The 15,071-nt window shown below is 42.8% G+C and overlaps 1 protein-coding gene across 4 annotated transcripts; it reads left to right on the forward strand.

The window, feature by feature from the left end:
- Positions 1–188: 188 nt before the first annotated feature.
- Positions 189–12,339, forward strand: srrm2 (serine/arginine repetitive matrix 2). Of its 4 annotated transcripts, none has more exons than XM_084743764.1 (14): positions 189–402; positions 1,505–1,756; positions 2,234–2,329; positions 2,986–3,171; positions 3,479–3,562; positions 3,642–3,710; positions 3,797–3,829; positions 4,111–4,227; positions 5,660–5,804; positions 5,958–8,245; positions 9,149–9,841; positions 11,100–11,174; positions 11,579–11,686; positions 11,847–12,339. In XM_084743764.1, the coding sequence occupies exons 2-14, from the start codon at positions 1,509–1,511 to the stop codon at positions 11,899–11,901; spliced, it is 4,197 nt and encodes a 1,398-aa protein (XP_084599890.1). In that variant the 5' UTR covers positions 189–402; positions 1,505–1,508; the 3' UTR covers positions 11,902–12,339. The 4 variants fall into 4 exon arrangements, with proteins under 4 accessions (XP_084599890.1, XP_084599892.1, XP_084599891.1 ...); XM_084743766.1 differs by having other exon boundaries at positions 5,663–5,804; XM_084743765.1 differs by having other exon boundaries at positions 3,645–3,710.
- The last annotated feature ends 2,732 nt before the right edge of the window (positions 12,340–15,071 follow it).

The following is a 15,071-nucleotide window of genomic DNA, read 5'->3' on the forward strand; positions in this document are numbered from 1 at the left end:
TAAAGTGAAATAAAACTGTCCAATAACAAGGAAAAAAAGGAAGTAAAGGATTTGAGTACTTCTTCCACTCCTGTTTAGAGCATAATTTGCCCCACATATTTCACCAAAATTCTGATAACAGTAAGACCAACCCAACTGTACAAATTTACCTCCAACACCTGAACGCATCACAGTTTAGACGTATGTCCCGTGCGTCTGACGTCATTGGGTTTCATCTCGTTCCGCCTCTGGTTGGAGATCATACCAGTTAGCTGATTGCTAACTAGCCATATTTCTTTATTTTTCACAGTTCTAAAGACGCAGTTATTGTAAGGATTGTTTTAGTGTCTGATTCTACGGGACTTTATTCATCTAAAAATTTCCTTCGACGTGGTTTTCTCTCCGCTCCAGGAGGAAACACTGGTATGTTACAACTACGTTAGCTAGCTTGCTAGCTTAGTTGGGAATTGTTCGCTACGCACAAGTGTGGTTGGGCCTTTAGAAATTTAACGTTATAGCTTTAAATTCACCTTGTTGCTTATTAACCAGTTGATTAAAACAACGAGTTTCAGCCCTGTTAGACGTATGCACAGTGTCCTAATGCCATAGTCGATGGTTTGATGAGGCTTAGTCATCATTAATTTGCTGTCTTACATTTAGACGTAGCAACAGGCCCTTTCTGGTGCACGTGTTAATGCGCGATAAAATAAGATGTATCGTGAATAAATCCGTAAAATATGAGTACGAATGTATACTTAGACTTTAGAAGAGCTACATAGTGACTCAATAATCCATAAGCCGTTCAGCTACTCCAATACGTTGCGAGAAACTGGGACCACACTTCACACAAAACTGACAACAAAATGCCGCCTGAATTGCATTTGTTTCTGTTGACGTTTCGGTGATTTCAGGAGACTGTATTGCCGTTTGTGTTATTTTGTTAACCACCACGATCAGTATGTCAGTGATTCAGTACTAGTTCATATATGTCAGCCATTTTAGAATACTTCAATATTTTAAAATCCTTGAAATGGCAAAGTGGTAAAATGCAACGAAGCTGAATGCCAAGGATATGTTTTTTAGACTTGATGATATGTTTTTTTTTTCTTCTCTGTTTTTGAGATCGCCTATGTAAAGATTTGTGTTAAAAGTAAGATCCTGGAGATCTTTATGGCCACATGCAAGATAAAGTTAGTTTCAGAGGAACCCTCGTTTTAGAGACCAATTCATAGACAATTTCATCCAGGTAGGGCTGAATAAAGTGTCATCCATCTAACTAAGGTTCATGTGAAAGTTGACTTCCACCCTTCAGCTACAGGAAGATATGGTTGAAAAGTATTTGATCAAATGGAATTGGTCCTTCCAGGAAACAATCACTGCAATGCTCTCTTTGCAATTTTTCATCATCTTTAATGTTTTTTTTTTTTTACTATTTCTTAGGAGTCATGGTGCCTAATTGATGTTGTTGGTCCAATCACTTACAGCATCCCTGTCTCTTCTTCGTTCTCTTTTTTTTCCCTTCCAGAGCCATGTACAATGGTATTGGCCTGACGACTCCGCGGGGTAGCGGCACCAATGGATATGTGCAGCGTAACCTGTCAAGCCTGCGGGTTAAAAGGCCGCGGGATGAACGTGGTGGTGAACGGGATGAGAAGGACCGGGAAAGGCTGGAGAGTCAACTCAACAGGCAGCCCAATGCTGACATCCTGGAGCACCAACGGAAGAGGCAGCTGGAGGTCAAGTGTGCTGAGCTGCAGGACATGATGGAGGAGCAAGGGTAAGACAAAAGTAATATCTTCAGATTGCTTAGTTTATCACCAACAGTAACACACCCAATGGTTGAATTTTTTATGTGTATATAAAACTTTTCAAAGCTGCATATCTTCCCATTTTTAAAGCTCTAATTATTACATTTTTGGATTTTTTACATGTTGAATTGTTCTCTTATCGGTTCTCAGAAGAGTTATCAATTCATCTCCCAATTGATTCAGCAATACTGATAATGTGCCTTTTCTTTGCAACTATGTGATGACAGGTTTCTTTTCATCTAGAACAGCTGATGAGAAAATTAATATCTGATTCTGATTTTTGATTAATTAGTACTGGTTATACGTGAATGTCGTAGTGTACTGTGTAACAAGGACATGCTGTAGCTGGTAGCTTGCTACTGGAAGAAACATAAATAAGATTAGTCTCAAGATTGTTGCTTTTAATCTGTCCAGTGTTAAATACTCTTTTCTGTTTGGATGGTCAGGTATTCAGCTGAGGAAATTGAGGAGAAAGTGAACAGTTTCCGTATGATGCTACAGGAAAAGCATGAGCCGGCTCCTGCCACTAATGAAAGACCAATGTAAGTACGACACACAACAGAATCCATGTGGTTTCAATTTATTTATTTATTTTTTAAAGGACAGTTTTGATGGAATTAAAGCTATTGTGGAAAGTGCATTAAAGTGAGATATATATATATATATATGTGTGTGTGTGTGTGTGTGTGTGTGTGTGTGTGTGTGTGTGTAAAAAAACACTTTGTCTTTTCAGTCTTCATTTCCCTTATAATTCTTGTTTTTGTTGTAACAGCAGTGATATCAGTTAGATTTAGGTCAGAGCTGTGGAGTATTAAATCATCCATCTGTGCTCACTGCATCATAGCCTTTATTACCCTTGAGTGTGCATAAACTACAGTAAAATACAAAAATGTTAGAATATTGGTTATTTTGTCTGTATCACTATGAGGAGCAGGTACTTATTTATCGGTTGAAATAATCCGTAGTGTACATCCCTAAAATATTACTATTACTATGCACTGGCCTCTCACAAATGTTTTGATTTCAGCACACAAAAAAATTTAGAGAACATGAAATGTCATGATCAGACACTGTAGTCTGAAACAGCAACACACACAATATCAAATTTAGAGCTGTGCCGCATTAAAACCGTCTCATTGCATTGGTTCATATTGCACAGTGCCAGTAATGTGAACCTGTTTGGTGTGTTTTCTCTCAGAGTGACAGAGACTCATGCTCTGGCTGCAGCCAACCAGCAGAAGAATGACCGTCTTCGTGCTGCTTTTGGCATTGCCAGTGACTATGTGGATGGATCATCCTTCCACGCTGACCGCAAGGAGAGAGAGAAGGAGAAGAGAGAACAGGAACGCCTGGAAAGGGAGAGGCTGCAACAGCAGAAATATACGTGAGTAGGACAAGCACAAAACACACCCAGAGTGCTGGAGTGTAAATCAAATGCTCTTTTTTCTTTTCAGACAAAGTAGAAAACAGACCTGGACAGTGTGTCCAAAAACGTTCAGTGTCTGTCTAGCTTTTGAAAAGATGCAATCGGCCAAAGGCTTGTGTAAAAACAGAATTTAAAATTGAGCTCCAGAAACTTATAGAATACATTTCTAGTGTCTGCGCTGTTGTATTAATACATAATAATAATAATAATAATAGAAGAAGAAGAATTAAATTTGTCCCCGACTCAAGATCTGTCGCTCTCTCAGGTTGGTGGAAGATTCAGACGAATCAGATTCTCCTCCTAAGAAGCGCAGTCGGAAGAAGAAAAAGAAAAACAAGAACCGAGACAGGTGAGAAAATGTACATAAGCGCAGAAGAAAGTCCTGACAATGAAGAAAAGGCCTGATGGTTTTTTGTCCCTTCTGTCAGCAGCTCAGAGAGTCCCTCCCCGTCTCCTCGACGAGAGAAGAAGAAATCCAAAAAGAAGAAAAAGAAACGGTATTCTATCACTTAACTCTTATCTCGTCATCTTATGTAATTATTTCACATTGACATTGATTATTAACTAAAACTTTGTGTTTCAGGGAGGCATCAGAGGATGAGGAAGAAGATGACAGGTAGGTGTTTTTAGATCAGACTGTGTCCATATTCTGTTTTGCCACATAAGCAACCAGCAGAGCAGCACGGTTCATAGCTTAAATAGACCGTTTTATTTGAAAAATACTGAGATTTTATTCTTGGTTTGACATCAGTAGCTCTAGATCTTTTCTTGAATGTTGTATTTATTGGCGACCACCAAACTTGCTTTTGTTATACAGTGACATTATGAAAAAGAAAGAAAGAAGAATTTTTAAATTTCATGTGTAAATTTCTCTCCTCCTCCCTCGCCCACTCAAAGCTCCTCAGATGAGAAGCAGAAGGTGTCAAAGAAGAAAAGAAAGAAGAGTGAAAGTTCAAGTCCTCCAAAAGCAAAGGCAGTGCGACATAGGAGTGTCTCATCCAGCTCTGCTCATAGGTATGAGAGCTTCTCCAAACAGCCAGAGGTGGTTGGGATAAGACTTGAAATGAGGCATATTTGTCTCCAGAAAAAGAATTAAACTTGTCACTTGTTTTGACAAATTGAGTGAAGTTGAAATGTTTTAGTATAACAAGATCTTCCAGAAAATTGTATTTTACTATGAAAAATCACATTTTTGTTTGACAGTTTTGACCAGAAATTTAAGCTTAAAGCTCCAGTGATCGCATAGATGTATGGACAGACTTAAGGCAACAGTGTGTAGCTCACCAAAGAGCATTTGATCTGATTCACAGAGTCCAAAAATGATTATTGTACATTTAGATGCATTTTAGATTGAACAACTGGAGCTAGCTTTGAAAAACAAAGGTGGAGTATTCAATTAATATTTAATATACCATTGCCCACAGACTAATGTCAGTAAAGTGAATACCAAACATCTCATCAGCTGTGAGACCAGGACTTTTTGCCTCGCTTTCATGTCTGGTCATTTGCAGCTATAAAGTATCGGTCCGTTTTTATTATGATATTGGACAAGACCCGATTTAAATCAATTTTCCTGACAAAGGTCTGTCTGTATATGCGGAAACACTTGTACACAACTTTTACAAAATACTGCTGCAAGGATATTGACAAAATCCATTACATTGGCTCATTGTACGTGCTAGATCTGACTTCAAAGTTCTACAGGGACTGGGTCAGTGTCACATGTCTGATTCTATACCAGTCAAATATCTTTTATCTTTTTATCTTTCTGTTTTATAATGAACATCCAAATTATTTTTACATTAACGAAAAGTTACAAAATGTTTGTGTGCTCTGTCAATTACAGACAGACTTAAAATTGGAATCCACAGGTCAGACCCATAAAAAAAAAAAATCGGCCTAGAAAATTGCAGTCGGTGCTTTTCTACTTAGAAAGTATTATACAGACTTACACAGCCCTATTTACTACCTCTATCCAGTCTGCATAGCTGCTGCCTTTTCCAAAAATAAATGAAACATCAGTAGGTGATAGGGTTTTCCCTATCGTCCTACTCAAATCCCAGAGTGTAGCTCAGTCAAGTCATTCAAAAGTCTCCCGTCAGCCTTGAAACCTCACCTAGTCTGGCTTAAATACTAAACTATGGTTATCCAACTGATAGTCAGTCTATATGCACATATACATATGCATATGACATATATGTACTGTATGCTGCACTTATTTGTATGTGTATTGTCTCACTTCTTTTCTCTTGGTTTTTGTATATTTTGCCAATGCTAATTACAGTTTTCATTGTGTGTGTCAAATATTCTGTCTGTTATGTTTATCTCACTCCTATACATTTTTGTGTTTTGCTAATGTTTCTGTAATATGAACAGCTTTTTTAAGGCATGCTTTGTGATATTCAGCTATATTTAACTTTGACTTTACTTTTTTTTATGATGTCAGCAGTCAGTCTCCAGCTCCACTGAGGTCGCGTCAACAGGACCAAAGTGCAAGAAAAGCTGATGAAGGTAGAAAGGGGAGATCGCCCGACAGGAGGAGACGGGGCTATGAGGAGCACAGCCCACCACATCATCAGGGAGGTGAAGGGGTAAGGCTGAGGCTTTTGGATTAATAGCTCTTTAAATCTTGTTTGGATATGGGTCTTTTGCTAAACTAAATCTAAACTGATTTATTTTATCATGTAGAGGCATCTTAAAACTTGCATACATTGACATCAACAATTCTTTCCTCTGTCATTTAGAAGAGACCAAATCTCGAGAGAGAAAAAGAGCGACCAAGTGAGACAGAGAAGACCTCCACCAAGAGGAGACATGACTCCTCATCCCCCTCTCCTCCACCACAGACAGAAAAAGGCAGGGAGAGGGAGAAAGGGAGGAGATCCAGAAGCAAGCAGAAGGAGAGTGAGAAAGGGAGGCGCTCCAGAAGCAGAGACATTGAGAAAAGGAGGCGTTCTAGGAGCTTAGAAAATGAGAGGGAGAAAGGGAGGCGTTCAAGGAGCAAAGAAAAGGAGAGAAGGAGGGGAAGGAGCCCCAGAAGCAGAGAAAGAGAGATGGAGAAAGGAAGGCGATCAAGGAGCAGAGACAACGATAGAGGGAGACGCTCCAGAAGCAGAGAGATTGAGAAAGGGAGGCGTTCAAGGAGCAGAGACAATGAGAGGGAGAGAGGGAGGCGCTCCAGAAGTCGAGAGATTGAGAAAGGGAGGCGTTCAAGGAGCAGAGAGATTGAGAAAGGGAGGCGTTCAAGGAGCAGAGAGATTGAGAAAGGGAGGCGTTCAAGGAGCAGAGAGATTGAGAAAGGGAGGCGTTCAAGGAGCAGAGAGATTGAGAAAGGGAGGCGTTCAAGGAGCAGAGAAATGGAGAAAAGGAGGCATTCAAGGAGTAGGGACATGGAGAAAAGGAGGCGTTCAAGGAGCAGAGACATCGACACAGGGAGGCGTTCAAGGAGCAGAGACATGGAAAAGGGGAGGCATTCAAGGAGCAAAGATGTGGAGAAAGGGAGGCGTTCAAAGAGCAGGGAAAAGAGGGACAAAGGAAAGGAGAGCGTTCCTCAAAGGACCAGACATGACTCCTCCTCATCCCCCTCTCCTTCTCCACCTAAACAGGAGACCAGGAGGGAAAGGAGCAGAGACACTGAACGGGAAAAAGACAGGCATAAACAGGGCAAAAAGACAAGACACGACTCCTCATCCCCCTCGCCTCCTCCTGAGAAGGAGAGGGCAAGGAAGGAGAGGAGTGGAGAGAGGGAGCGCAGGATTGAGACAGATGTGCACTCAAGGGTGCCAAATGAAAGGGACAACAGAAGAGACACTGGAAGGAGACAGGAGAGAGAAACATCTCCTTTCCAACAGAAAAGTGACAGGAGGAGGGATGGACGCCCATCCCGAGATTCTCCTTCCCCGGTGTCCCGCTCACCTGTCACCAATGGCCGTCAAAGAGAGAGGGAGGAGGAGAGAAGACGAGAAAGAGAGCAGGAGAGCACTAAAGAGAGGGACAGGTATCTGAACAAGCAGAGGGAAGAAGACAGAGAGCGAGGCCAAGAAGGCGGCAGAAAGAGAGACGAGGCTGCAGAAAGCAGGCGAGACCGATCGAAACCTGTGGAGAAAGGCAGGAGACCTGAGACGAACAAGAGCCTCGAGAAGACGAGCAGCCCTCTGGGAACAGACAAACGTGATGACAAAGCGAAACAGGCTGAGAAGAAAAGAGCGAGCAGCAGCAGTAGCAGCAGTAGTAGCAGCAGCAGTAGCAGCAGCGATAGTGACAGTGATAGCTCCTCCTCGTCCTCCTCTTCTTCATCCTCCTCTTCGTCCTCATCCTCTGACGATGATGGGAAAATGGCTGGGTCAGGGGAGAGGGGAAAAAGTAGCCCCCCTAAAAGTGCACCATCTGCCATTGGGGCTGCAGTCCAGAGGTATTTAGCCAATGGTAGAAAGGAAAGCCCCGCCTCTGCTTCTGAGGGCGACTCTGGACTGAGACGAGGCCAGAATGAGAGAGAAGGTAAAGGAGACAGACATGACAGGGAAAGACCGTCCCACAGAGCTCCTGCAGAGAGTTACCCACCCCAGACAAAAGGTCAGGAGCGATACAGCCCTACACAGATGGACAGCCCCAGTCCTCCTCCCTCTCCGTCCAACAGAGTAGACACCAGCAGAGGCAGCAACAGGTACTCCCCCCCTGAGGCTGAGGCAGAGAGAACTAGGGTGGAGGCCAAAGTCAGGGACAGGGACACAGCCAGGAGGCCTGCAAGGTCCAGCCCCTCATCCAGGAGGTCACGCTCTCCAGCTCCACCCCAGAGAACCTCCACCACCTCCCCAGTCCGTCGTACTCCACCCAGGCAGTATCAGGAACCCCCGATCCGGTCCAGAAGAGCCTCTCCTCCTCCGGCCTGGTCAGACCGGGACAGAGAGAGGCAGAGGGACAGAGAGAGGGACAGAGAACGAGAGCGTGTTGTCAGGAGGAGCAGGTCCAGAAGCCCAAGAAGACGCAGCAGGTCCAGGTCTAGAAGCCCGAGGAGGCGAAGCCCCCCCAGCAGGTAATATGCGAACCTGCACTGGATTTGGATTATTTGAACAGAGGTCCTTATTCACAGTCAGTGTATTACCTAAAGTAGATGGCGGGCATCATGCCCCCAGTTTGGGGAAGCAGCAGGAGCACCAGTGTAGGAAGCTAAGCAGTGCACTGCTGTGGACAGAGTCAGCAGCAACATGTAGTTTACACACCAAAAAAAAAAATTCAATATCGGTTTAAATGTTGATACATTGGAATATTTCACCATTTTTCCTTGCTGTTACACAGCGTTTCCCAACAGGAAACCACTGTTACATTGACAGTTTTATCTTGCAGAACACAGTTGCCTCCTGCCTCAGTCAGTTAGTTTGTTTGTATTGTTGTGTGATGTCTGTGTTTTAAAGGGTTAGTTTGGAGTCACTTTAAAAAAATATATATTATTTTGGGATTTTATGCCTTAAAGTTACAGGACCACTGAAGTGAGGACAGGAAAAAGAGAGAGAGAGAGTAGGGGGATTACACACAGCAAGAGGTGGCAGGCAGGTTGACCCCTGAGTCTCCTGGCCACCTACCAGAGTCACTTCAATGTTCTGTCAGTGGACTAATTAATGAATCCATTAATTGTTGTACAAATTGTTATACAAGTCAACTATCGTACTTTCCAAACCACTTCTCTAAAACCCTTCAGTGCTTTTAAAGGCTGGTTTGAATTCACTGAATCCCCATAATATCACAAACTAACAGATCAAGGCAGAATTAGACCAGCAACTCCTGTTTTCTTTGTGGTAAAATTAAAATAATTTTTTGTAAATTTTAATTAAAAATTCGCTTTTGAGTCTGATTGGTTTGGAGCAAGTCTTTTTTGGCTTATACAATGACAGCATCATCTATTCAGGAATTCATCCTTTTCCTCTATTTCCTCTTCCAGGTCCCGTCGTTCTCCGTCTCCTCCACGGCGAAGGAGAAGCAGTCGCTCCATCTCCAGAGAAAGAGCGAGAGAAAAGGAACATGGGAGGATCCGGCAGAGGGAGGTAGAACAAGAGAGACAGAGGGAAAAGGAGCATCTGCCACCAAAAGATGTCCCTCAACCCCGCAGGTCCTCTTCCTCCTCGTCATCTTCCTCGAGCTCCTCCTCCTCCTCTTCATCCTCACCATCACCACCTCGGGAAAGGAAAGATACAAAAGCACCGACAGAGAGAGACAGAAGAACAGAGCGAGGGGATGAGAAGCGAGAGGACAGAGAGGAGAAAAGTCGTTCCTCTTCTTCACGGGGCCCCTCTAGAGACTCATCACATGCTCCAACCTCAGGTAGACAAGGCTCCCAGTCAGAGTCCAGGCACCCTGATGTGACCTCCAGAAGGTCTCCATCTGGCAACCAATCAGAAACCAAACAGTCATCCCGAGGTCCAAGCAGGAAGCAGTCACCAGTGACGGCACCTCAACCATCAGAGCAAACAGTCAGAAGTGAGAGCGCCGTAAACGGGAAACAGGCTGACGCTAACAAGAAAGCCAACAGGAGCAGCAGCTCCAGCTCTTCTTCCTCATCGTCATCCTCCTCTTCTTCGTCCTCTTCATCTTCGTCTTCAGACAGTTCTGACTCCGAAGTGGAGGAAGGAAAAGGGTAAGCAGTAGGGGTGCAAATCTCAAGTTTCATCATGATGCAATACTTTATTAGTTCTCTGTAATATCAGCAAATATTATATCATTATCCAAAGTGTGATTTTAATTCAGTTCTACGATCAATATCAGATGATATCACACGTCCATTTAACACATTCACTTACATTTATGTCAGCTTAAAAAAAGCAACTAAATCATGTTTTGACTGAACTCTTCCAGACAGACGTGCAGTGGGAATATCAAAATGGAGTATCTTAAAAATGTTCACTTTGCATCAATCATATTGGATCATTTAAGATTTATATGATATATTGATTCAAATTGATGTATCATTACACCCCTTGTAAGTAGGAAAGAGTTTAGTTGCGTGAGATGAATCAGGGGTTCTCAACCTTTTGTAACTGAAGGCCTGCTTATGATTGCTGAAAAATTACTGAGGATCTCCTTCCCAAATATTTTGTGATTATATTCAAACTTAACAGGTCATTGAAATTATTCATTTTAATCTAGTGTTAATTTATATAAACTCTTAAACACCTTTTAGATTAAAAAAAACTGCTAGCTTTGGAAAAAAAAACAAAAATACGTAAGTTAATTTTAATCCAACTATTTGGCACTACCACAGTCTCAGCGGTAGGGATGTAGAATAAGGCCAAAATCTTTTATGTCATGGTACAGTGAAAACTCCGCTGATACAACTGCCTCACAACACTTGAGTTAAAAACAAAAGGCCCAAAACAGTGGAAATAACCTTCTAAGAAATTAAAGGTTTAAGGTTCAAAATGAGAACAGTAATCTCAATAGTTTCATGTCTTAAGGTTAACAGGTGCAAATAAATACCAGATTGGTTAGGATGCCTCCTGCTCTGCGGTTTCATTCAGTTTTCACTCTAACAGTCACCAAGTGTTGCTCTCATGTCATGTGAGAACATAGAAAGTAGTCCTTCTCCCCAGATCACTTTACTTTGCGAGGCATTTGCGAGATTACACAAAAATAGCTCCTTCGGTGGAAGTGCCTTTACCAAATTTCTTTCAGTGGACACACACACACGGTCATATCGCCTGCAAACCACTAGATGGGGCTCTGAATCCCACTGGTTGAGAATGGCTGAGATAAATGAACATGGGACAGAAAAATCCAGGCTTACAGCAGACTTAATTTTTTGTGACCAAATAATTAAGCTATTGTTCTGCCGAACTATGTTCTAATAAACTGCATTCTTGATCCTTATCTTTGTCATCATATTTGCTTCTTTACAGGAATACGGCCAAAGCTCAAAGCTCTCCCTCCTCATCATCCTCATCAGAGAATGAAAAGGAAACTAAGAAAAAGAGGTAAGATCTTTTATCGCGAGTATCTACTCACCAGTGTCAAATCTAGCAAGAAAAAAGGGCCCATGATATGTATACCAGTCCTCTATAATTGGGTCTGGTTGCATTGATTGGCAATGAATCAGCAGATCATATAAGACAAGGCTGTTAGGAAGCTGTTAATATCAGCAATATGAATCTTTATATGTGTCTGGGGTAAAAGTATTTACTGTTCAATATTTAAGGGCATAGGACTTCATGAATAGTCACGTCTTCCTGCTTCTTTTTGGGCATGAATTATTTATTTATTTATTTATTTTTTTATTAAAAAGTGTTTTGTTGTGATTAACTACACTGCTCCAAACTCGGGTTTTCCAGCAGTGTGGTAGTTTTTGAGACTTGGACTGACTGTTGTGTTTTCTTCACAGTCCTGCCAGGTCTGGGAGGGTGCCTGCTGATTCACTGAGAGATTCTCGCTCACTCAGTTATTCTCCTCCACGATACATGAGAGCAGCGCCACGCTCGCCAAGTCACAGGTCTGTAGCACTGTGGTCCACCACTTCCGTCAGTGGTTGTTGAAACGATAGAAATACATTTTATTTAACATTTAGTTGAGTACTGAATATTCTTTCCATCAGTGAGAAAACTGAGCCTTCACACATGATGATTTATTTTCCTCTCTTTCCTTCCTGGTAGGAGTGGCAGCAGGCAGTCACCAAGCCGCTCGTCAAGCAGCAGACGAAGGAAATAAAGTGACAACTGGAAATGCTTCACTTCTTCTGTGTTTTTCTCTGTTCACCTCCAGCTGGTTTTGAAACAGACTTCACAGCCAGTAGATACACACCTGTGAATGTCAGGGGACTCGATTTGGTTCTGAGCCACCACACAGCTAGCAACAACGTGTTTGTTTTTTAAGCAACGATGACCAGAGGCTGGCTTGTACATTTCTTTTTATGAGCTGAATAGGAAACATACACAAACACAGTTAAGTAAAACGTAACTCTAACAATGTTTCTCTGTACTTGTACTGTTTGTTGCGTTCTACCTGTAGATATGAGCTGTCTGTATTTTGGTTATTATCATATAATAACAAATATCCAATTTCCATTTAATGTGAGCAGAAACTGAAACGTGAATAATTTCTTTGTTGAAAATGGTTAATAATAATAAAAGGCAATTGTACATTTTATTTGTGTTGACTTTGTTCGGTTACTCTGGTGACATCACACTGAAATGATTGGTTTAGTGATCTGATATTTTTCATCCTGTCAACGACTACTGTGTGTAAGTCAACTAATGATTATTTTCATAGTTTATTAATCGGTCAGCTATTTTCTCAATTAATTGATTAATATTTGTTTGCCTATAAAATGTCAGAAAATGGAGAAAACATGTTGATCAATGTTTCTTGTCAATGTTGTCTTGTTTTGCCCAAAGATCTTAAGTGGACTGTCAGAGAGGAGTAAAGAAACCAAAAAATATTCCAAGGGTTGTTCCAATACTGATACTAGTATTGGTATTGGCCACCTTTACTACCTAAATGCTGGCATCGGTAAGGTGTCACTGTTACTTCCCATCAGCATCCTTTACATCATTCTTATCCCAGGATGGTGAGGTCATGGTCTTTCCCAGTGTTTCTCAAAGCTTTAACATGTAAGATAAGCTAGAACTTAATTAATCCTAAAGGAAATTCTAGTGGCTAACATTAGAATGACAACAGTAGAGCATCAAACAAGTGAAATAAAAATATAAAATATAGTGTGTAAGGAGTAAATGCAAAGAAACAGTGCCTAATAGAATCATGATAGAAGTAAGTTAGGTACAAAAGAAGCTGAATAGAAAAAGTGCTATTGGAAATGAAATTGAAAGTAATATTATTGATATTTAGAGGTAATAAAAAAGTGATATTGTACCAGGTAATGGATGTAAAGACAGATCATGATATTTAATGTCATACATAATAATAAAGTGATAGAAAAATATTGCACATGATGAACTAAATACAGTGATATTGAAAGGAAATATTGTATGTGGTTTTAAAAATTGTACATTAAACATGATAGAAAAGTTATATTGTACATGATATTACAACATGACATTAAATGTAATAGAAACTTAATATAGCATGTGAAAATGAACATAATCCTGCCCATAATAATGAGAAAATGAAAATGAAAAATACAAAAAAAGTTGAAGTATTACTGAACATAGTATTGGTTCTCAGTCCACTGTGTCAGTTCTCCTTCTTACGGGGGGGGGGGTTATAAACTAATCCACTTGGGGGGGGGTGGGGGGGGGGGTTATAAACTAATCCACTTTATAGCAGGCTGACAATGAAGCAAGAATATTACATGAAATAATTCATTTTAATTAATCAAATTAATTTATTATTTTGAATTGCATTTCAGTTATCTCATCCATCCATCCATCCATCCATTATCTTCCGCTTATCCGGGGCCGGGTCGCGGGGGCAGCAGTCTGAGCAGGGACACCCAGACTTCCCTCTCCCTGGACACTTCTTCCAGGTGTTCCGGAGGGACCCCAAGGCGTTCCCAGGCCAGCCGAGCGACGTAGTCACTCCAGCGTGTCCTGGGTCTTCCCCGGGGCCTCCTCCCAGTGGGGCATGCCCGGAACACCTCCCTAGGCAGGCGCCCAGGAGGCATCCGATATAGATGTCCAAGCCACCTCAGCTGACTCCTCTCGACGTGGAGGAGCAGCGGCTCTACTCCGAGCTCCTCCCGGGTGACAGAGCTCCTCACCCTATCTCTAAGGGAGCGCCCCGCCACCCTGCGGAGGAAACTCATTTCAGCCGCTTGTATCCGAGATCTTGTTCTTTCGGTCATGACCCAGAGTTCATGACCATAGGTGAGGGTAGGAACGTAGATTGACCGGAAAATCGAGAGCTTCGCCTTTCGGCTCAGCTCCTTCTTCCCCACGACAGACCGGCGCAACGACCGCATTACTGCTGCCGCCGCACCAATCCGTCTGTCGATCTCGCGTTCCATCCTCCCCTCACTCGTAAACAAAACCCCAAGATACTTAAACTCCTCCACTTGGGGCAGGGACTCTTCTCCGACCCGGAGGGAACAAGCCATCTTTTTCCGGTCGAGAACCATGGCCTCAGACTTGGAGGTGCTGATTCTCATCCCAGCTGCTTCACACTCGGCTGCAAACCGCCCCAGTACAAGCTGAAGGTCCAGGTTCGAAGGAGCCAACAGGACAACATCATCTGCAAAAAGCAGAGATGAGATCCTGTGGTCCCCGAATCGGACTCCCTCTGGCCCCTGGCTGCGCCTAGAAATTCTGTCCATAAAAATAATGAACAGAACCGGTGACAAAGGACAGCCCTGCCTGAGTCCAACATGCACCGGGAACAGGTCTGACTTACTGCCGGCAATGCGAACCAAGCTCCTGCTCCGATCATACAGAGACCGTACGGCCCTTAGCAGAGGGCCCCGAACTCCATACTCCTGAAGCACCTCCCACAGAATGCCACGAGGGACACAGTCAAATGCCTTCTCCAAGTCCACAAAGCACATGTGGACTGGTTGGGCAAACTCCCATGAGCCCTCAAGCACCCTGCGGAGGGTGTAGAGCTGGTCCAGTGTTCCACGACCAGGACGAAAACCGCATTGTTCCTCTTGGATCCGAGGTTCGACTATCGGCCGAATTCTCCTCTCCAGTACCCTGGAATAGACTTTACCAGGGAGGCTGAGGAGTGTGATCCCCCTGTAGTTGGAGCACACCCTCCGGTCCCCCTTTTTAAATAGAGGGACCACCACCCCGGTCTGCCAGTCCAGAGGCACTGTCCCCAACTGCCACGCGATGTTGCAGAGGCGTGTCAGCCAAGACAGCCCTACAACATCCAAAGACTTGAGGTACTCAGGGCGGATCTCATCCACTCCCGGTGCCTTGCCACTG

The sequence above is a fragment of the Lutjanus erythropterus genome, chromosome 19 (assembly GCF_056507025.1).
Source record: "Lutjanus erythropterus isolate fLutEry1 chromosome 19, fLutEry1.hap2, whole genome shotgun sequence".
NCBI lineage: Eukaryota > Metazoa > Chordata > Actinopteri > Lutjaniformes > Lutjanidae > Lutjanus > Lutjanus erythropterus.

Excerpts from the sequence above, each read along its gene's own strand:
- srrm2 (XM_084743764.1), top strand. The coding sequence starts at position 1,509 with ATGTACAATGGTATTGGCCTGACGACTCCGCGGGGTAGCGGCACCAAT. Across the intron at positions 3,711-3,796 it reads AAAAAGAAGAAAAAGAAACG|GGAGGCATCAGAGGATGAGG; the intron begins GTATTCTATCAC and ends TTTGTGTTTCAG. Across the intron at positions 4,228-5,659 it reads TCATCCAGCTCTGCTCATAG|CAGTCAGTCTCCAGCTCCAC; the intron begins GTATGAGAGCTT and ends TTATGATGTCAG.